This window comes from Elephas maximus, chromosome 3 (assembly GCF_024166365.1).
Source record: "Elephas maximus indicus isolate mEleMax1 chromosome 3, mEleMax1 primary haplotype, whole genome shotgun sequence".
Taxonomy (NCBI): domain Eukaryota; kingdom Metazoa; phylum Chordata; class Mammalia; order Proboscidea; family Elephantidae; genus Elephas; species Elephas maximus.
Genome location: NC_064821.1, coordinates 74,060,163 through 74,082,629, shown reverse-complemented (window position 1 = coordinate 74,082,629; position 22,467 = coordinate 74,060,163). Strand labels below are relative to the sequence as shown.

General features: G+C 52.7%; 1 protein-coding gene across 3 annotated transcripts in view; it reads right to left on the bottom strand.

Annotated features, from left to right (window-relative positions):
* ZNF362 (zinc finger protein 362) overlaps positions 1 to 19,473 on the bottom strand; it is a 45,958-nt gene extending 26,485 nt beyond the window's left edge. Inside the window, exons 1-2 of one of the 3 annotated variants that reach the window (XM_049878675.1) lie at positions 19,123 to 19,473; positions 4,061 to 4,186 (exon numbers count right to left, since the gene is read on the bottom strand). In XM_049878675.1, the coding sequence (XP_049734632.1) occupies positions 4,061 to 4,098 (38 nt within the window). In that variant the 5' untranslated portion in view covers positions 4,099 to 4,186; positions 19,123 to 19,473. Of the gene's footprint in view, positions 1 to 4,060; positions 4,187 to 4,537; positions 11,987 to 18,933; positions 19,085 to 19,122 lie in introns of those variants that run through there. The other 2 variants (XM_049878677.1, XM_049878678.1) reach the window with 2 other exon arrangements.
* Positions 19,474 to 22,467: the final 2,994 nt, after the last annotated feature.

The window sequence follows — 22,467 nt, the reverse complement described above, 5'->3', positions numbered from 1 at the left end:
TGGATTGTGCAAATACTCATATGCAAATCGATCAATGCCTGTATCCAAAAGACCTTGTCCCTCACTCCCGGCCTGGGGGCTGACTGAGGTCTGCGCTGGCCAGGCTAGGGGTCAGCATATCCTCCTCTGGAGCAGCTGTGCAGCCCCTGCTCTCAGGCCTCCCAGTCCCACCACACACAGGCATCAGGGATACCCTTCGCCCTGCCCATCCCTTACTGTCCAACACAGGCAGCACCTCCTGCCTGGAGCTCTCCCTGACTGCCCCAGACCCCTGGGACTTCTTTCTCAGAAAAGCCTCAAAACAGTAATAACAACGATGGGACAGAGATTTTCTGAGTGCCTATCCTTGTGCCAGGCACTCTGACACTGGGAGACAGGTACTCTCATCATCCCCATTTTACCATGGGGAAAGTTCAGAGAGATGGGGTGACTTGCTCAGGGTCACACAGCAAGTAAGCAGAGGGCAGAGATTCCCACTCTAATCCCCCTGACTCTTGAAGTCTGGCTCATCAGTCCCTTAGCTGTCCAGGGGAAGGAGACAGCCTCCTGACTGCAGGCTTGTGAATATGTCCTGCCTTAGGATGGCATGGTGCCACCCCTCTGATGGGCACCTCTCACCCAGCAGCCTCAGGACTTGTCCCAACTCTGCTCTTGGACTGGGCTATAAAGCCAGAGGGTGGGGGCTGTGGGGGCAGGGGAGGAGGCTCCAGAGTGGGAGCAAAGGGAGCTGGGGAACAGCCCCAGAAGCGCCTGAGAATTAGATGCCTGTCTAATTTATCTTGGTGTCCTCAGAACCCAGGTCCAGACGTTATCAGTAACATCAGCTGCATGATGAAATGAGTATGTAAATGAAGGAGTAATACTCCTAATCATTTTAAACACAATCCTGCACAATCACCTAGCACTGCTGCCAGTTTACAAAGCTCTTCCCTGCCCACTGTCATTCTCATCAGAACCCCAGGATGATGGGAAGCAGGGAAGAATGTACACCCCCATTTCACAGAGCAAGAAATAGGGCACCAAGACAGGGGAACCTTGCTCCACACCACACAGATGGGGAAGCACAATGCTGGGCACTGGCTCTCAGCCTCAGTTTTCCTCATCTGTAGAATGGGGGCAAGGCAGGCTGCCCTGGCCCAGTACTCTGCTCACTGCACATGGCTGCTCCTCCGTTCTGGGAGAGCCATCCTCTCCTCCTCTTCTAGAGTTCAATGCCAAGTTCAGGCTTCCCTGGTCAGGGAGCTGTGGGGAAGAGGGAGGCTTGCCCATGGCCCCACAGCTGGGATACAGCATCTTCTCTGTCCCTATCAGGCCCCCTGGTCAGACAGCAGGGACCACCCCTCACCACAGAGGGGAAGGGGTCTGTTCAGGGTAACTTCATCTGCTCCACACAGCCTCTGCCTGATTTCTCTGTATCCTCCCCTGGGTGGTCTTCAGTAATTTAGTGATCCAGCCAGTACCAAGCCCCTGGTGTATACCTCCTGTGTGCCAGTTGTGGGGGTAGCATGGCAGAGGGTAAACATTAACTGAGCTCTTACTGTCAGACCCCTTGCTAAGTGCCCATAATAGTATTTAATTAGAGCCCCCCAACAAGCCTGTAAGGTAAGTACCCACCTGTGCAACCTGCACAAGACAGGGTGGGCCCTGTGCTAAGCCAGTCAGGGTGGGCCCTGCACTGAGTGGGCTGTGGCAAGGGGCGAGGTGGGAAGGTGGCTAGGGCCAGGCAAGGCGCTCAAACTTTGTCTTGAGGGAGGGGTTTGAGGCAGGAGAAAGACATGGTCAGATACGTGTTCAGGAAAGGTGGTCAAGGCCAAAGGGCAGTCCAGGCAGAGGCAACCACATGAGCCAAGCCATGGGGATGTGAAAGTACCAGGCGGGTTTGGGACAGTGAGCAGCCACCCACAGGAACCCAGGGGAGAACCAGAGAGGTGAGGTGGTGAGACAGAGGCTAGCCGGCCCGGCCTCGAATGTCGTGCTAAAGTGTTGGGATGGAATGTTGGAGAGGCAAGCCTCAGGGGGAATGCCGGCTGGGAGGCAATGAGGCAGGCTGGGCAGGCCTCAGGCACCAGGCAAAAGCCAAGGGATTCTGCTGTAAACCCCAGGATGACAGCCCTGACCCTTACCGTGAGGCAAACAAGTTGTCATTTTGTTTTTCTGGCTCTAAAATGTGGGAAAAGTTGGATGGGTGGGTGAACAAATCAAACACCTCCTAGAACTGGCTCTGAAAATAGAGTCATGCTGGCAGCCGGCCCACCCACCCACCCATCCATCTGTCCATCCATTCATCTGGACATGTCCTCTGGGCCAAATTGGGGCCAGTGCTAGGGAACCCAAGGCAAACGGGACAAGCCCTGTCCTCTGGGAGCACCAAGCTAAGCAGAAGAAGCAGACACTAACCCACAAGCTTCTACAAGAAAGAATACCTACCAGTGAGACCTGCTGCCACAAGCCACTAATGACCTCCATGTGGTCAAAGTCGGATGGGCCACCTGCCACCGGGACCCTTTGAGCAGCTCTGTGTGCCACAGCCCCTGGGTTGCTCCTCCTCCCCGGCCTCATCTTCCCTCTACCCTCCATGGTTTGGACACCCCAGGGTGGGGCAGGAGCCTCTTCTCTCCAGGCTGGCCTCGGTCCCCGGGTGGCCCATTCACCCTAGGACTTTAAATGCCAGCCAACTCCCTTATCTCCACCTCCAGCCCAGGCCTCTCCCTGGAGCTCCAGGCCCAGCTCTCCCAACTACCTCCCTGTCCCCTCCGCTGTGCAGCTCTCCCAACTACCTCCCTGTCCCCTCCGCTGGGCTGTTGCACAGGCTGCTCGGACTCAGCAGCCCTAGCTGGGCTGAGTCCTTCCCTAAGCCGTGCACTTCCTCTAGTCATCCCCAACTCTAAGCAGGGACGTCTCCATCTGCCAGATGCTCTCACCAGACACACGAGTGACCACAACATCTGTTGGCCCTCCCCTCCCACCTCAGATCCATCATTACCTACGTCCTCAGGATCCCATTTCCAAAACCTCTCTCAAACCCACCCACTCCTCTCCTCTCCACAGTCACCGGGACTATGGAATAGCCTGCTTTATTTGGAGCCCCACACACTGTGTTCAGATCTTGGCTCCAGCTCAACAACTGTGTGATCTTGGGCAAGACACTTGTTCCTGCCCCCCAAGTAAGGAACAAGCAGCCCAGAGCCAGGGACCTAACTCAGCCTGGGAAGAGTGGACCAGGGAGGACTTCCCAGGGGAGGTGATTCCTGCCTTGGGTCTTAAAGGATGAGTGGGAGTTAGCCAGGCAAAGACGGAGTGGGGAGCATTCCTGCAGAAGCAACAGCTTGAGCAAAGGCCCAGAGGAGAAAAGCAACACAGTATATCAGGGGAGCTACAGGCACTCCAGTGTTGACCAGGAAATGGGAGACGAGCCTGGAGCTATCAGCCAGGGCAGTCCTAGAAGGTGGGTCCTTGAATCCTAAGTCTGCAGTTTGGTCTTGAAGCAGGAGGTGATGAGATGGAATCTGTGGTTTAGAAAGACCCTTCTGACTGCCGGGTGTAGAATGGGCTGGAGAGATCAGGAGAGGACGCAGCAGGAAGATACCATTAGGAGGCCCCGTAGGATGGAGGGGAGAGGCAGGGGCGTCACCCGGGCCAGGGGGAGAGACCAAGGATGCAGGGGTGCAAGGCCTGGTCAGAGCTGGAGGCCAAGCAAGCGTGTGCAGGTTGCCCCCCACGGTGTGGCCTGGGAAGTCCCCTGGATACCCACGTGGACAAACACAGCCACAGAAACATGCAGACAGACAGCACATGACAGACACAGACCTGGGGCCCAAACACGGACAGAAGGGGACACAGCAACCCCCACGAGCAGGAACCCGCAGCCACCAGGACACAGGAGACACAGATGGATGCCAGGGTGGTCCCAGAGACCCTTCGCTGCCCCCAGCCAAGGCTGCTGGCTTCTGCTGCAGGCAGTGAGGGGGCACTCAGGGAAGCTGATGAACACAATGCCTTGATCCCCCAAAGAACAAACCCCTCATTGACAAATTTTAACCTGGAATCACAGGCTCCTTACCTAGAGTGTCCTTTCCCACTTGGTGAACTTCTACTCATCCTTCAAGACCCAGCTCAAGTGTTCCCTCTTCTACGGAGCTTTCCCTGAACCCCCAGTCAGTCACTTCCTCTGTGTTCCCAACAGCACCTTGTATATGGGAATAATAATAACAATAATAATAATAAAATGGCAGCTACCATTGATTTCAACATTTACCATGTGCCAGGCACTGTACTGAGGTATGTCATATGTATCATGTCAGTGAATCTTTTCAATGACTCAGGGAGATATGCATTTAACAAAAGAGAAAACTGCAGCTCATAGAGGTTGACCAACTTGCCCAAAGTCACACAGCTAACAAGTGGTGGAGTCAGGACACCACCCATGTCTGATAGAGCACTACAGGGCCAGTCATACTCTGGTGAGAGTATCTATTTTCCTGGGTGTCTTCTCCACCACATTTTGTGCTCATCACAGGTGGGGTTAGTGCTCACTCACCTGTCATTTCCAGCAGCTAGCCCAAGATGGTCCCAGAAACTCTTTGCAGAATGAAAAAGTATAATAATATCAACTACCTCTTCTTGAGCACTTATAATGAACGAGGACATAATTACAGAATTACATCCATAATTTTAGTGTTACAATAGACCCATTGTACAGATGAGGAAACTGAGGTCCAGAGAATTTAAGTAACTTGTCTGAGGTCAAAGAGCCAAGTCGGGATTTGAAACCAAGTCTGTCTCCCAGGAGGGGTAGCCTCCAAGGCCAGCCCAGCAAGCTCCACTGGGATGGGGGTGGGGGACAACAGGTGCCAGGTCCTGTGGCCTGGGGAGGTTTCGACCTGGACAAGTGGACACAAAGAGGACACGCAGCCCAGGATGGAATGGGACTAGGCTTGCCCACTGCAAGGCAGAGGGGTGCCATCAAGCAACTTACACCCTGGACTATCCCACAGATACTAAATATGAGATCTGTCCAGACCCCCACGGCCACATGGGAACTAGCTCCCAACAAAGCGGACAGGAGACAGCAGGACCCAAAACTGCCCAGACACTGTGATTACAAGGAGGCAAAAATAAAAACCTGCGTCAGAAAAAGAAAGCTGCAGGAAGCCACGCCCGGAGGGAGGCTGGGAGTGCTGGGGGAGGCGGCTGGGGTTGATCTGCTTTTTGTCTTTTGTTTCTCTGATTTCCAAATTCTCTGTAATGCCCTTCAGTTGCTTTTGTAATGAAAACAATAAATTTATTCTTAAAAAAGAAAGAGTGATCAGTAGCCCAGGAGGGGTCCAGGGAGGCACAGAGGAGCAGGTCAGGGTCAGCTGATGGCAGGCACTCAATTGACTGCAGAATGCCAGGCCCTGCACAGTCCCTCCCCCACTCCCACTCAAGGCACCTGTGACCTGAGGTTGGGGGGTATCAAGAAGGGCTGCCTGGAGGTGACATTCAGTCTCTACTTTGAAGGTGGTAGGATTCCACAGGGTACTCAGTCCAGGTCCCCTTCATCTTTGGCCTCAGCTACTGCAAGAGCCTCCTCCCAGGTTTCCCCACTCCCTCTGTCAGCACCCACTCCACTCCCTTACTGCAGTCGCTGTGCTCTCTGTAAAATGTGAATCAGATCACAAGCCTCCCCTGCTTAGACTCTTCCACAGCTCCCTACTTCGCTACGAAAAAGGTCTGGATTCCTCTGAACTTGCATGTCTGGCCCCTGCTGACCTCTTTGGCCTCACATTGTGCCTGGCCAAACCAAGAGTCTCCCAGTTCCCCAAATGCTCTACTTCCCTTCTCACTTCCTCACCTTCTGTCATACTGCCTTCTCCTCTTCTCCTGGAGGAGCCTTCTGTCCTCCCCCATTTGCCTCATTAACTCCTTCTTATCCCTCTGGCCCCAGCTTACAGGCCACTTTCTCCTGAGAGCCTTCTGGGACTGCTCCACCTCTACCTCCTGGGCTGTGCTGGGTGCCTCTCTCCTCTGCTCCCTTTGTACCCTGATTTCCACCATCAGAGCATTCATCACTCCACTTTCTGTCTGTTTTCTCAGCCGTCTCTATGCTTAACATGAGTTCTGTCAGGGTGGTGTCACGACTGAGTCATTTGCTGTTTCTGCCTCACACCACCACCACCAGTTACTGTCAAGTCAATCCCAACGCATGGTAACCCCACCTGTGTAAGAGTACAACTGCGCTCCATAGGGTTTCCAATGCCTGATTTTTACGAAGTAGATCACCACGCATTTCTTCCAAGGTGCCTCTGGGCGGACTTGAATAGCATTTCGTTTAGCAGCCAAGCACTTAACCAACAGTGCCACCAGGGGCCCATGCCCTGCACAGTGCCTGATAAATGTTTGAATGAATGAATGAATACTAGGAATTGAAAATGTCATAGTATGGATAGAGGAAAGCCCCCTCCCTCTCCTCTGAGTCAGCTCCACTCACCCTTGTACCATGTTGTCCCCTGTGTCACCCTGTTCCCCATTTCCTGTATCTAAGTTTTGTCTTCCTAATTGATCTGAGCAGGAACTGTGTGTGATGGTAAAGACTAGCAAACCCAAAAAGTATGTTAACGGTTAATAAACAGAAAATGGTTCAGCTTCCCTAGCAGTGAAAACTAAATGAGCTTCACCTGTTAAAACAGCAAAAAGAAAATGATAATTCCCAGTGTTGGTGAGGCTATGGTGAAATGGGCACTCTCATGCATTACTGGTGGGAACGTCAACTGGAACGATCATTTCTAAAAGCAATCTAGCGATATGTGTGAAGAGCTCTAAAAATTTTCAGACCTTCTGGCCTAGGGATCCCATTCTTGGAAATAACCCAAATGTAGAAAAAGCTTTACACACAAAGCTTTATGCGCTTTGTTTCAGCAGTTTTTTACGAGAGCAAAAACCTGGAACGGCCAAAATTTTAAACAATGGGGAAGATGGCTCTGTAGATCATCCTACACAGTGACATAGTATCAAATGGTTAGTGGTGCCCAATGTTGACATGGTAATGACTCATTAAATACTCTTATCAACCCTACAGGAAACCCTGGTGCTCAGTGGTTAAAAGTTTGGCTGCTAACCAAAAGGCTGGCAGTTTGAATCCACCAGCTGCTCCTTGGAAACCCCGTGGGGCAGTCCTACTCTGTCCTATAGGGTCATTACGAATCGGAATTGACTCAACAGTAATGGTTTTTATTTTCTTTTACGTTTTTTTTTGGTATCAACCCTAGAAGGAACTGAGGCACAGACAGATTAGGTAACTTGCCCAGAGTCAAGCAGTAAGTGTGGGATTTGAACCCAGTCAGGCTCCGGAACCCATGCCCTTCACCCACTAGATGGACTAAAAAGGATTAAAAACCAGCCTGTAGTCATTTAGAAAACACCTCTGATACAGCAGCAGGAGGAAAAGGCAAGATAAAAACTATTCGTATAGATAGAGCAGCGATGTTGTTGTTAGCTGTCGTCGAGTCGATTCTGACTCATGGCAACCCCATGTGTTACCGAGCAGAACTGGTCCATAGGGTATTCTTGGCTATAATCTTAACGAAAGCAGATTGCCAGTTTTTTCCTCCACAGTACCGCTGCTTAGGTTCAAACTGCCAACCTTTAGGTTAGCAGTTGAGCACAAACCGTTCGCGCCACCTAGGGACCTTTGAGCTATGATATTTACATAAGAACTGGGTGCTGAGAGGACAGTGGAAGGAAATACCAAAATGCTAACAGCTGTTGGTGCTTCAGGCTTGGGGGTCTTGTGTGTTTCATTTCCCTATTCTCTGATTTTTCTGCAGGGTGATTAGGTGACTTTCTTAAGGAATGTTTTTGATAAAGTTAAAGGTTCAGCAAACTTTGGCCTAGTAAGTCACTGCCCCCAAGCTCCCCACCTTCCCACTCCACCCCTAGCAGCCCACATGGATTTCTGCCTCAGGCCCCAGTGGTTCACCCAGGACAGAGGGGCTCAGGGAAGGGCAGAGGCTTGCTCAAAGGCCCACAGCAAGCCTCTAGTCTCATCCCAGGTCCAACCCAAGAGTGGAGTCAGGAAAGGACTCCATCTAGGGGGTTCAGCTAGCTGGTATCACAGGAGGAAACCAGGCCAGGGGAAAGCCTGACCCAGTCACTTACTCCCCCACTTAAAATCCAACTTGAGTTCCCTTCACTTTGGGGATACAGTTAAAACTCCCAAGCAAAGGTACCCAGGGAACTTTGCTAAGGCTGGGTGCCCCGCCAGCCACATTCATCCCAGCACCTGTGTCTCCACAGCACCCCTCAATCCAGCCCCACTATGGCACCTGCAGCTCCATCAAAGTGGGTTGCTCTCTCATGCCACCACGCCTTGCACAGGCTGTGCCCACCACCCGGGCCACATGGCCCAGCTGGACCGCTGCCGGGTTCCCATCAATCAGCACAACTAAGCTCGCGCATCACCACCCCCTCCAAGGCTATGGAGCTCCCTCAGATCCCACTGTCCTAGCATTGGCCGCTACTTGTCAGTCCAGTCTTCCAAGAAAACTGTGAGCTCCCCGAGAGCAAGGCCTGGCTCTGGTTCTTGGGTACACCTCCTCACCCTGACCTGGCCCCACAGCTCACCCGGCTCTTCCACCAGGTCTCAGCTTAAAGGTCACTTTCAGTTTCCAGTAGGAATGAGGCCTCCCTGTTACCTGCTCCCACAGCCCCCTGCATTCTCCCCACCCCACCTTTGCACTGAGCCTCCAAATACTCCCTCCAGGTCCATCTCCCAGGGAGTCGTGACCCAGGAGGACAGGGTCACGCTGCAGCTCAGAGTCAAGTGCCTGCCACAGAGTGGGTACTCAAGTGCTTAATCCATACTACTGACCCACTGCCTTCGAGTTGATTCCAACTCATAACTGCCCCATAGGGTTTCCACGGAGTGCCTGGTGGATTTGAACTGCCACCCTTTTGGTTAGCAGCTGTAGCTCTTAACCACTGCGCCACCAAGGCTCCCTCCAGTCCACACTAAAAACCAAAATAAAACCAAACCTGTTGCGTCAATTCCAACTCATAGCGACCCTAAAGGGCAGAGTAGAACTGCCCCATAGGGTTTCCAAGGAGCGCCTGGTGGATTCAAACTGCTGACCTTTTGGTTAGCAGCCGCAGCCCTTAACCACTATGCAACCAGGGTTTCCCCAGTCCACACTAGGTACTCAATAAATGTTCACAGAGCGCATCACTGAGAGGAAGGGACTTCCCAGGGGGCCCTGGAGACTGAGAAGTTGGCCAGGAGTGCTTTCCGAGCAGAGGGGTGGCGTGTGCAAAGGCATGGAAAACTGCCAGGCTTCCTGGGGTGGCAAAGGGTTCTCAAACATGGCTCCCGGCCCAGGGAGAGGCAACAAGCTCCTGCGGGAGGAGATGGGGACAATGAGTGGTGAGCTCAACTCACTGAAAGATAAACAAAGACTTCTAGAAGGTGGGACTTGCAGATGGGGGGAAGGGGAGATTTCAAGAGAAAGACTCCAGGTAAGGGTTCACCAGGTAAGAGGGCTGCACCTGCAAAACCCAGAGGCAGGAAAGCATGCTCGTCTGGTGTGGGCAGAGGGCAGGAGCTTGCAGGGGAAGAAAGGTAGCAGTAGCAGGGGGCAGTTTATAAAGGGCCAGAGCTCCAGGCTGAGGCGCTGGCAGAAGAAGGCGGTAGGCAGCTGTGGGGGGTCTGTAAGCAGGGGAGGGCCGTGGTCAAGGTTTTAGTTGGGCAGGCTGTTGTGGGGACAGAAGCATGGCCTGTGGGAGGACAAGCAGGAGATGGCCCAAGAGAGAAGCTGAGGTTTCTCATCTTCCAGGATCCTCTAGGCTCCCATGCTCAAAGTGTACCTCCCATGACCCCTCTGCCTTCCATGTGGCCCAACTCCGCGAAGCCCAGATCCGTGCACCCCAGCTGCTGCCCCCTACCTCACCCCCAAGACCCCAGCCAGGCCAGGCCAGCCTTGGAAACTCGCTCCTGGGAACTTCCTGTGAGGAGCTAGGCTCCCGAGGGTCCTGGATCCAATTAGGCTGGGTTTCCGGTGCCCTGTGGGGCTGGGAAGGCCTGTTTTCACTGTGATGGCAGAGCTCATCAAACTGGAGGGGGCCACTGCCTGGCCCTCCTTGGTCAACGGGAGCTGGGAAGCTGCCCCTCCTCAGTCGCCCAGAGACACCCAGGGTAGTGACCCTCTCTGAAGCCTCAGTGCCCTCATCTGGGGAATGGACCAGGACACCCTTCTCAGGGCTGAGAGAATGTTCTGCATATTCTGAACACATGCCCCTCTCCACCTTCTTTTACCCAGGGAGCCAGCCCCCAGCTCTCATCTCCACAGGGAGCTCCTTCTGCCAGCATGAAATGATGATGATGGTGATAGCAGCTGAGCACTTCCTCCGTGCCAGGCACTGTTGGATGCTTCCTAAGCATTTCTCATCCTACCACTTAATGACCCAGTGATGTAGATGCTGCGAACATTTCAAAATTTAATATGCATTCAAAGAGATGCTTAAAACTTATACAACTAATGACATTATAAAGCCAATACCCAGGGTACCTCAGAAACCCCAACCCTTTGTTTTTTTCTCAGTTACAGCCCTCCCTGTCCTGCAAAGGTCCCCATCCTCTGGCATCTACAGTAACTTCTTCCTTTTTGGAGTCAGAAATGAGGTTCGGAGAGGTACATAATCTGCCCAAAGTCATGCAGCTGGCAAGGGGCAGAGGAGGCTAGGACCCTCTGCCATAGGCTTGCTGTATGGCCTTGGTAAGGCTACCCCCCTCTGGACCTCCACTTCTTCCTCTACAAAAGGTAGGGCTTTGACTAAATCATGACCTGTGGTTCCCAGACCCTCAAAGGGGCAATGTGGCAACTCAGAGGTTAAGAGCACAGATTCAACTAGCCCAAGTTTGAAGCTCAGTTGTGCCCTTGGGATTGTTACCTAAATTCCTGAGGCTTGGTTTTTTTAATCTGTAAACTGGAAGTGATAATGGTATCTCCACAGGGTTGTTAAAAAAATTAAATGAGTTAATATATATAAAGCTTTTAGAATAGTGGCTGGCACACAATAAGGACTCTACGTCTGTTGTTGTTAGGTTCTCTAAGGCATAAAACTAAAACCAAACCTGTTGCCGTCAAGTCAATTCTGACTCATAAAAAAAAAAAAAAAAAAATCGCGACCCTAAAGGGCAGAGTAGAACTGCCCCATAGGGTTTCCAAGGAGCACCTGGTGGATTCGAACTGCTGACCTTTATGGTTAGCAGATGTATCTCTTAACCACCACACCACCAGGGTTTCTCTAAGGCATAAGGGAAACCAAAAAAACCAAATCCATTGCCATCGAGTCCATTCTAACTCATAGAGACCCTATAGGACAGAGTAGAACTGCCCCATAGGGTTTCCAAGGCTGTGATCTTTAAGGAGGCAGACTGCCACATCTTTCTCCCGCACAGCAGCTGGTGGGTTCAAACTGCTGACTTTCGGTTAGCCACGGAGCCCTTAACCACTGGGCCACCAGGGCTCCCTTCCCAATATTCCAAAGACCCGCAACCAGTATGCTAACCACGTGGCGGGGGTGCAGCAGCTCTGAGCAGCTTGCAGGACTCACAGGGACTGCCCTGCTGATTGACAGAGACCTAGGTCTGGGATTAAGTCAAAACAGGGAAGCAGACTCCTGAACCCCGGCTTCTGGCCTGGCCACCAGAGCCTTCCTAGCCTGGTCCCAGGGGTCCTGTGCTTGGAGTCCCTGGTGGGTGGTCATAAAGCCACTCCCATGCTGTATCCTGAGGACCCCTGGGAAAGGTTGCCTGTGGGGCAGGTCAGACAGGTCTCAGGCTTAGGGTGGAGGCCAGGGACAGAATGGGCCCTGAGCAAGCCAGTGCAGCCAGTGGAGGGTTGGACTGGTCAGAGGGAGTGGTGAGGAGGGCTTGGGGTGGAGGTGTGGGTGGGAGCAAACAGGTTAAGGAAGACCTACCAAAGGCCCCCCGCCCCTCGCCAGACTAGGCCCCACCTACCTCCTCATCTCTTACACCCCCACCCAGTCTATCCTCCCTCACCTTGGTTTCACTGCTGCCCCTTCCTCCATGTTCCTTGATTATGCCAAGTGCTTTCCCACCTCAGGGCCTTTGCCTAGGCTGTTCCCTCTGCCTGCAATGCCCTTCCCCTGGCTAGCTTCAGGTCACTGTTCAGGTATCACGTCCTCCCATAAGCACTCCCCTCTACACACACCATTATCATCGCTCACATAGTAAACCTAAAAGTATGTAGCAACAGGGAAGCTTCCATCATAGAAAAAAATTCCTTCCTATCATTTACCAAAATCCATCATCATATACTCATTGGTGTGATCTTTTGTATGATGTCTGTCTCCGACCAGGGCAGGGACCATGTCAGTTTTCCTCACTCCCATCCCCAGCAACTAGCACCAAAAAAACTCCGTTGCTGTCAAGTTGATTCCAACTCATAGCAACCCTATAGGGCAGAGTAGAACTGCCCCATAACGTTCCCAAGGAGTGGCTCCTGGATTCGAACGGCCAACCTTTTGGTTAGCAGCTAAGCTCTTAACCACTGCGCCACCAGGGCTCCTCCGCAATTAGCACAGGTTCCAGCATATAGCAAATGCTAAAGAAATATTGCCGAGTGAAGGTGGGAGACGAAAATGAGCTACCTGCTCCATTGCGCCAAGCAGATCCAGGCAGGGTGCAGGTACACGTGTGCGTGCACGCAAGGGTGTGCATGAGGGCCCATGTACAAAGCCCAGAATGTGAGGCTGCAGTCTCCTGGGTGTCAATGAATGTGTGCAGGCAGGATGCAGCTTGGTGTAAAAATACATGTGAGCACGAGTGCACTGGGTGAGCACAGTCGTGTGCAAATGATGAACAGGAGTGTGTGCACAGATGTGTACACACGTGTGCGACCACACGAGGATGAGCAGGTCCATGCTGTTTGTGTAGTTTCCTGGGAGGGTGTACAGGAATATATGCACCTGTAAACCTGTGGGTGTCATGAATGTATGTGTGGGTTCCTGTGTGATGTGCATGTATTGTGTGTGGGATACACACACTGGCCAATGTGTCTCCTGAACTTCTGGCCCAGAGGACCTGATTCAGGGCATCTGTGGTGTTTTCTGAAATAGCAGGGGGGCACCCCAAATTGGCCAAGATGGGGTAGTGGGGTAGCATCAGGGGTAGCCATAGAATAAATGATAGTGTGGATATGTGTGAGCATGTGTGTCTGGAGGTGACCCCCATTGAACCCAGAGCAAGGAGCCTGAAGCCTTTGCCCAAAGCCCAGAAAAGGACCCAGATGGTGAGGACCCTACCCCAAGGACATCCTTATGGCCACATGGTAAAGACGGAGACTACACAGGACTCGTTGGGCCCCAGAACCAAATCCCTCAGACCTTCCCACATACACACCTTACCTACCAAAGACCCTACTCTGGCAGCTACCTCCCTAAATCCTACCCAGCCTCCAAAACCCAGTTCCAGCCCCAGGTTCCCAGGAGCTGTCTTACTACGATAGCCCCCAGCCTACTTCCATCACAGCCCACTTCCCCAATCCCACCCAAGGGCCAGCACAATGCTGGGCCCTCATCTCTCCTCATAGCAGCCCATGTGCCCAGGAATGTTACCCCCATTGTAGAGATGAGAAAATTTTACAGATGAGGCTATAGAGGGGAATAGCTTCCTCAACAAGGGCTTTTTCCTGCCCTCGAACCCTAGAACTGATACTGCGGCGACCTGTAAGCACCTGGGGAGCAGAAAGCCCACCAGGGAAAGCATCAGAAGACGCGTGTGGCCTTGGACAAGGCCCGCCTCTCTCCTTTCCTGATTTAGTTCCCCCAGTCAGTAAAACAGGGTGTGACTACATGACCTGTGACATCTACCTCTCTCCTAACAGCGCGTGACTTTAGATCTCCGATACTTCTCCAGGAATTGTGTATATAAAGCTCCTCATGCATAGACTTCATTGGGGCTACGCAGAGAAGTAACTATGTCTTCTTTTCCCAAGTACACTAAGCCTGTCCAATACCCTGGACAAGGGCCCAGTACGGTGTTACAGAGATAGGAGGAACTCAGGAAATACTGAGAAGTCACACATTCTTTGTGCACATGCTCATTCATTCATTCACACATGCAACACTGAGCACTGAGGCTGCCTGCCCTCAGGAGCCCATGAGTCAGGGGTGGGGGGAAAGGGAGAACGAGGCAGCTGAAGCTGTGAAGCTACAAGGTCAAAGGCTGGGAAATCATAACACTACCATCGCTGCACAGGCATTATTCACAGGAGAGGTGCAGCACTGCATGCTTTGAAAAGAGGAAAATCTTTCCAGCAATGAGAACAGTCTGGCAATGGGAGGATGGGGCCTTAGTGAGGAAAGGGCTCCCCATCACTGGAGGGGGATTTCTACCAGAGATTAGGGACCATTTTGTCAAGGACGTGGGAAGTGGATGCCTGCTCTGCACAGGGGTTGGGTGAGGTTGGGCTTCCCCTCAACAGCTGAGGAATTCTAAGCAGGAGTTGGTAGGAGCTGTTAAGCCAAGTTCTGGGCTCACATCCCAACAACATCACGTTGGGAACTCCACGAACTCAGTCAAGTTACCTAACCCCTCAGTGCCTCAGTTCCCTCATCTGTAAAATGGGAGTGGTAACAATAAAGAAAGTCTCCGAGTGGCACAAACGGTTTGCACTTGACTGCTAAGCTAGATGTTGGCAGTGCGAGCCCACCCAGCAGTGCCTCAGGATAAAGGCCTGGTGATCTGCTTCCATAAAGATTACAGCCAAGAAAACCCAACGGAACAATTCTTCTCTGTAACACATGGGGTCGCCATGTGTCAGAATCGATTCAGTGGCAATGGGTTTGTTGTTTTTGTTTTTAACAATGAGGATTAAATGCCTTAATATTTATAAAGCCTTTTAGAACATGACCTGGCAGAAAGTGGGCACTTAAATAAATAAGACAGTGAGAGTCCATTTTGTTAGATTCTAAATCCAAGACTGGACCACGCTAAGACCCTGAGTGTCAAATGTTCTAAGGCGGAGAGCTTCGCAAGATGTTAAGGCTCTGAGATTGGAAGAGTCTGGGAGTCTTAGGTTCTGTGATTGAATCATCTCGTTATTTCCTAACAACAGCCCTGAGCCTCCCAGGGGAAGGGGAGGACAGATCTTGGTGTAACTTCATCTCCTAGGCCCTGCTTGGCTGCCAGGCTGCCGCCACACCTGGGCCTCATGCATTTCCTCACCTCTACAGAAGTCCCAGCCCCACCATGCTGGAACCACCTGCTCACTTGTCTGCATGGGGCTTAAGCATGTTGCAGTAGACAGGCAAGAAGTACAAACAAACAAATAAATGAGATAATTTCCGATACTGATAAGACTCACAAAAGAAAATAAGAGGCTGATGTGACAGAGAGTGACAGCAAGAAGCTGCTTTAAAGCATGTGGTCAGGGAAGCCCCTTTGAGGAGGTGACGTCTGAGTTGAGACTTGTGAGATAAGAAGGTGCCAGCCACACAAAGATTTAGGGAAAAGCGTTCCAGGCAGAGGAGCAGAACATGCAAAGCCCGGCCAACAAGCTTTGTAAACTCAAGGAGCAGAAAGAAGCCGCTGGGGCTGGGGATGGTGACATGGACAGCTGGGGACAGCGAGATGGGTAGGGGGAGAGTTGAGGGTGAGAGGTGGGCAGGGGCCAGACCAGGTAGGGCCTTGCAGACCTGGCTCAGACGGGACTTTGGATATTTTTTTTTTTCCTTCTAAATGCCTAGAGAAACATCGGAAGAGTTTCAAGGGGAACAACAAGGCAGAGCAGGGCTTTCAGGGTCCCCAGATCACTTGGCTCATTCTGTAAACACCATGATGGTTTTCAAAATCAAGGTAGGATCTAGAACTTAAAATTCAGTTGGTATATACTGAACTCCTACCACATTCCTGGCCAGGGCTGGGAGACATTCCAGACACTGTCTCATTGTTACTCTCAAAACCCGTAAGAGATTCACAGAGAGTACCCCATTTTAGAGACAAGGAAACCAAGGCTCAGAGAGGGGAAGAATGTGCCCAAGGTCACACAAATGTGGCACAAATGGGACTTGATCCCAGGACCCAAATCTATCATCAGGATGGTCTGTGTAACTTCTCTGATGTTTTCAAGCCTCCTCTTCTTCACCAAGAGACCTTCCCTGGGGGCCCAGGTAGCACCCAGTGAATACTGCCCTGGCTAGTGTTTTCTGCATCTGCAGTCTTCATCTTCCCTGTTGGCTTTAAAGCCCAAAGGCCTGGGCTTGTATCTTACATGTCAGTGTCTAATCTAGGCTGGATGAGTCAGGGATTGGATGGACAGACAGATGGATGGATGAACGAACGAATGGATGGATGGATGGATGGATGGACAGACTACTGAAATAACTGATAAACTAATGAATGTGCAATGAAGGAATAGAGGGGTGATCTAGCAAATAAATTAATGAATAAACTAGCCAATGGCAGGTTAGTAAACAAATGAAGGAATAAATGACTCCTTACTTTACTGAGAAGCAGAGCCATAAAATGTCTGCCCAGGGAAGGGCTGGGGCCATGCTAGCTTCATACTCAGTCCATGCCTCACCCACACTCTAGCTTCCTCTTTTCCACCTAGGGCCATTTTGTCTTCATTCCTCAAGACCCCAGGATAGCCCAATCCTCAGCCCTTAGGACAAACTCAGGTCTCTGCCAAGCACTGGCCATTATAGTGCCTATGGCCCATCAGCAGCAGCAGCAGCAATCAAGGCTCTCCTGGGCTCAATGGAACCTAGTGGTGGGTAGAATGGTTCACATCCCGCTGAGTGTTCCAGAGCCTGAAGCACTCAGGAGGAAAGGAGACAGGAGACCAGGAATCTGGTCCTAGATGGGACCCTGCTACTGCTCAACCTCTCCAAGCCTCAGCTGCCTAAATTTTAAAAAGGGGATAATGATCTCACCTTGACAATTTCCCCTCCACAGGGTTTCTGGGAGAAACTGATGTGATAGCAACCATGCGCCACACTATACGAACTGTAAAGTGCGATTCACTCTGAAGGGATTACAGTAAGAGGGCAGGGTCGGGGGTGTGCTGTCACATTCCAGTCCAGTTCTGTTCAAAATGAATCTTCCAGTGGCCAGGACACCTCATGGAGAGCAGTGGAGAGTGTTCAGAAGTGGGAGCCTGAACACCTGGGTCCCTGTCTCAGCTCTCCTTCTAACTGGCAGTATGACTTTGGGCAAGTCACTTCCCCTCTCTGGACCTCAGTTTCTCCACCTAAAAAATGCCTGGCTTGGTCCCCTCTGGCCGAGGCATGTCAAATTCTGCAGCCCTGAAACCCAGCCCTCAGTCCCTGACTCTGTCCTCAGAGAGCTCACACTGCCCAGCAGAGCCAGGATATAGGCCAGGAGTGAGACTTGAGGGGTCTCACCTCCTGGAGGTGCTGAGGTAGGGACTAGGCAGGCTCATTAGCAGAGTATAGGGTCCTCCCAGGACAGACAAATTTTCCCAACAGGGAAAGGTCTCAGCCAGGCCTAACCCTGCCTTGGTACCTCGGGTATTGCCAGCCACCCTAGACTTTTCGAGCCTGGCCTTCAGACCCTCTCTGCAGCCCAAAGAGCTAGCAGGCCCTGACCTGTCCAGCAAGATACCTCAGGAACTTAACCGAAGTCCAAACTGCCTCCAACAGAAGAGCCTCCAGGGTCCTGGGCAGGAGTGACAGAAAGGGGAAGGAGCACACAAAGGGGAGAGACTCAGAATTCTGGGACTGTAACCCCTCATTCCCAGACTGGCCCCTCCTCTCAAACAGGACCCACAGGGGCTGCAGGCCTGCACCCAGCCCAGAGCCCACCACCAGGCATTCACCACCACACGCCACCGTCGGGGGTCAGGAGGCCCACCAGGCCTGGGAAGGGGTTTTCCAACTGCAAACCGCCAAGCACATTTGCCCCAAGGGTCTTAGGGTCGGTCACCCCAGCGCCAAGTGCAAAATTCTTGCCTACAGTGAGGCCAGGCCACCCATGAAGGGCACAGGCCCACCCCAAACACACAGCTCGGTGAGGTCCACACTGCCGGGGGATAGGGTGGGGGGGTGGGGGAAGTCGTTTTACTTCCTAAAGCCGGGGGTCTTAGCTGGAAACCCCGGGCCCACTCCAAGCCTTATTGCCAGTCTTCTCCTCCAAATCTGGGGATGTAATTCCTTACAATGCCAGTTTTATAGAGGCCCTTCCAAGAGACGTTTCCCGGCCACCCCCAAGCCCCCCATTTCCAACCCTCCGCATTCCCCGGCGCAGCAATGAGAAAACCGTCAGTTAACTTTTCCCAAAAATCCTGCAAAGGCGGCTGGTTAGGGGGTGGGAATGGGCCCCGAGATCCTTTCGCGGCATTTCACCGCCTTCCAAAAAAAAAAAAAAAAAGCTTTAAAAAAAAAAAAAGAAGAAAACTTTCGGAGTTAACTTTAAATTCCCAATCCTCCCCCCCAAATCGCCCAGCGGCTTCCTTTTTTTTTTTTTTTTCTTTAAAGTGCAATTGCATTGTGTCTCACCTCCCCGAAAGGCTCGCGGCTCTCGCCAAAGAAAAGGAAAAAAGCCAACCCTTTGGGTGCCCCCTCTGCTTCCAGCCGCCTCTCCCACATTCTCAGACAGTTTTATTAAAATTTTCAGACAAAAGAAAAACAAAAATGGCAGCCTGGCTTATTTTTAAAACAGGACAGGGACGCCATATTCTGCAGATCTGCAAAAAAAGGGAGAAATCCGGCGCTGGCCGCCCCACCGGCCCGGCTGCAAAGTGCGCGAACCGCGCCGTTTGCAATCCGTTTATTTGCATTAAGCCCCATGAATCATTGTTTACCGGAGAACTGCAGCAGGTTTGAATAGCCCGGCTTAAGAAAACACACACACACACACACACACTCACACACTCGGAGACCAGACCCAGACACGCCGCCGGGGACACTTCCTACCCGCGCACCGTCGCCGCTTCGGGCCGGGCCCGAGTCGCAGCCGGCCCCGGGCCCTCGGAGCGGCCCGCCCGCGCTGACAGCGCCCGCGCCCCGGCCCGCAACTCGCCGCAACTTTCCCGCGGGCGGGCGCTCGGGAGGGCGCCTGCCGCCGCCGGGCCCGCTCCCCGCGCGCCCCGGGCCCGCACGGACCTGGCTGTGCTGGCGGCGGCTCCGGGACGCGGCCGCAGCCCCACGCCCGGCGGCCCGAAGAGGGCCGGGCTGGGGCTCCGGCTCCGGGCTCCGGGCTCCGGCTCCGGCTCCGGCTCGGTGCGGAGCCGCGCGCAAACCTTCCGGGTCGCCTGCTGTTCACTTCTGGGTTCTGCAAGCGCCGAGGCAGCGGCGGCGGCGGCGGCGGCGGCGGCGGCGGGAGGCTGGGTCTGCAACGCCGCTCGGCCCCCGGTGCGCTCGGCGAGCCCCCGCGCCAGGCGCCCGGCTCCGGGGGGGGCCGCGTCGGGCCCCCGCCTCTCCGGCTGCGCAACCGGTCCAGCCCCGGGGGTTCCCGCGAGTGGGCAGCGCCGGGCGCTGGCTACGGCGCGCGAGGGGAGGGGGCCGGGCGGGGGGCGGGCCGCGCGCTGGGGGCCCACCTCGGGCCCCGGGGCCTCGTCTCGCGCTCGCCGTTGCAGCCTAGCAAAGTTGCGCTGCGCCCCCCGCCCGCGCCGCGCCGGAGGCAGAACCACAAAGGAACTCCTCGCCCCCCTCCGCCCGCCCGTGCCGCGCGGGGAGGGCACCGGCGCCCGGCCCTAGGACAGCCCCTTCCCCAGCGCGGGGGCTCCCGGGGCCCCGGCGGCTGCGGCCATTGTCCCGCCCAGGCCCGGCCGCCGCCTCGCCATCCGCCTCCCCGGTGATGGCTGGCTGGGGACCTGGGCCTGGCGGGCCACGGCCCTGGCCAGGCGGAGTCCAGGCGGTGCCAGGCTGCCTCTGGGGGTCTCCTTCGCAGAATCGACCCCCACACTTGATAGCCAACAATCATTCCCCAAATCCAGGCCAAGATGTTTTTAGTTTTAATTTTTTTTTTTTTTTTTTTTAAGATTAGGGCTTGGGAGTGGGGGGCAGAAGTTTGCACAGCCCAGGACACCCCTCCTTCTGTAGGCCCCGGCCCGAGTCCCAACGGGTGGGGCCGCCTGAGGCTGTCAGCGGCTCTTCTCGCAGAGTCTATCAGAGGTGGCATCGGTTGTCCCCCAGCTCCAGACCTCAGAGCCATCCTGTGTATGACTCCTCCTCCCGCCTCACCTCCCCAGCCAATCAGTCACTAAGTCCTCCTGATTCGGCCTCCCGGGCTATGTCAGCTTCCAAACTTCACTTTTACCTGAGGAGGCGGCCAGTCCCTGGATCCTCTCACTAGCTCAGACTTCCGCGGCACTCGTGGCCACCCAGCCTCTGGGCCAGGATGAATAAGGGCTGACCCTGCCCTCAAGGAGCACCCATTCGCCAGGGAAGAACACACACACAGTCGCCTACCAGTGCTTGTTGCCCTCCAGGAAGCATTTCCCGGTTTAGTTGATACTTATTACCTCTACATATCAGGCACTGTGCTGGTTGCCTGGGGACAGAGCTGTGAACAAGATCTGCAAAATTCCTGCCCTCATGGAGCGGCCAGTCTAGCTCGTTACCGTTGTTGTTAGATACCTTCCAGGAGACTCCCAACTCGTGGTGACCCCATGCACAATGAAAGAAACACTGCCTGGTCCTGCATCATCCCCACGATCAGTTGCAGATCAGACTTGTAATCCATAGGATTTTCATTGACTGCTTTTTGGAAGTAGATTTCCAGACCTTTCTTCCTAGTCCATCTGGAAGCTCCATTGAAACATATTCAGTATCACAGTGGCATGCAAGCCTCCACTTATAGTTGGGGACTGGCTATGCATGATGGTAAAGGCACCTTGGCTGGGAATCAACTCCAGGATGGTAAATGCCATGAGCAACTTGAGGGGAGGGCCCATGTAGGCTGTTTGCTCTCAAGCCCCAAGCCCAGTGCCTGACACCGACAAGGGCACAATAAGCATGTGTGATCTGATATGACTGGAATTACAAGGCAGGGTGGGAAAGCACAGAGGAGGCCACTCTTTCCCAGCCAGGTGGGGAAAGTGACTCTGGGGTGACCCAGACAGGGAAGAATGGAGGGCCTTCCAGTTTCCAGAAAAACGAGGGTGAAAGAAATACCAATCGATGGCATTGTTGACAGGTTCAGTGAGATCATAAATTAATCAATGGAAGAGAAGAGATAAATTTCTCAAGTAGAATTCCAAATAACATACAGATAGTCTCTGACTTACGATGGGGTTCTGTTCTGATGACTCCATGGTGAGTAGTTTCTGACATAGGTGGAATACCTCATTTCTTTTTCATTATTGCCTTTTATTATCAGTATCTTTATAAATTCAGTCTTTATTTGTCTTTGAGGGTTGGCATGAGAATGAACAGCAAATTGCATGTTGTAGCATTGTATGTAGTACATATTACTAATGAAAAGATTTGCAAAAAAAATGACAGTCGTAAGTGCAGTTCATCGTAACTCGAGTATGTTGTAAATTGGGGACTACCTGTCGTGGATATTCTACCCTCACAGAGGAGGACGAACATCACTTCCCACTCCCTAGGTATGGGCTGTGCGTACTGACTTCCTTCCAGTGGAAAGGGGGGAAAAGAGAGTAACTATTCAATGGAGGAATCTGACAAACACTGCCTCAGCCAGATGATCAAGGCCAATATCAACAGTCATAAATCATGCAGATATGTAGTATGATGTAATGTAATGAAAACAGCATACTTTAACTCTGTGGACTTCCTCCCAATAACCTGTAACCCCAGTTTATCATGAGGAAAACATCAGACAAACTCCAATAGTGGCATATCCTACAAAATACCTGACCAGTCAGGAACTTTGTTGTTAGGTGCCATTGAGTCAGTACCTACTCATAGTGACCCTATGCACAACAGAACAAAACATTGCCCAGTCCTGCACTAGCCTCATAATTGTGGCTATGCTTGACACCATTGTTGCAGCCACTGTGTCAATTCATCTCCTTGAGGGTCTTTCTCTTTTTCGCTGACCCTCCACTTTACCAAGCATGATGTCCTTCTGTAGGGACTGATCCCTCCTGATAACATGTCCAAAGTATGTGAGACATAGTCTCGCCATCCTTGCTTCTAAGGAGCATTCTGGTTATATTTTCTCCGAGACAGATATGTTCCTTCTTTTGGCAGTCCATGGTGTATTTAATATTCTTCGCCAACACCACAATTCCAAAGGCGTCAATTCTTCTTAGGTCTTCCTTATTCGTTGTCCAGCTTTCACATGCATATGAGGCGATTGAAAACACCAAGGCTTGGGTCAGGCACACCTTAGTCCTCAAGGTGACATTCTTGCTTTTCAACATTTTGAAGAGGTCTTTTGCAGCCAATCCGCCCAATGCAATGCGTCTTTCGACTGCTGTTTTAATGGATGTTGATTGCACATCCAAGTAAAATGAAATCCTTGACAACCTCAATCTT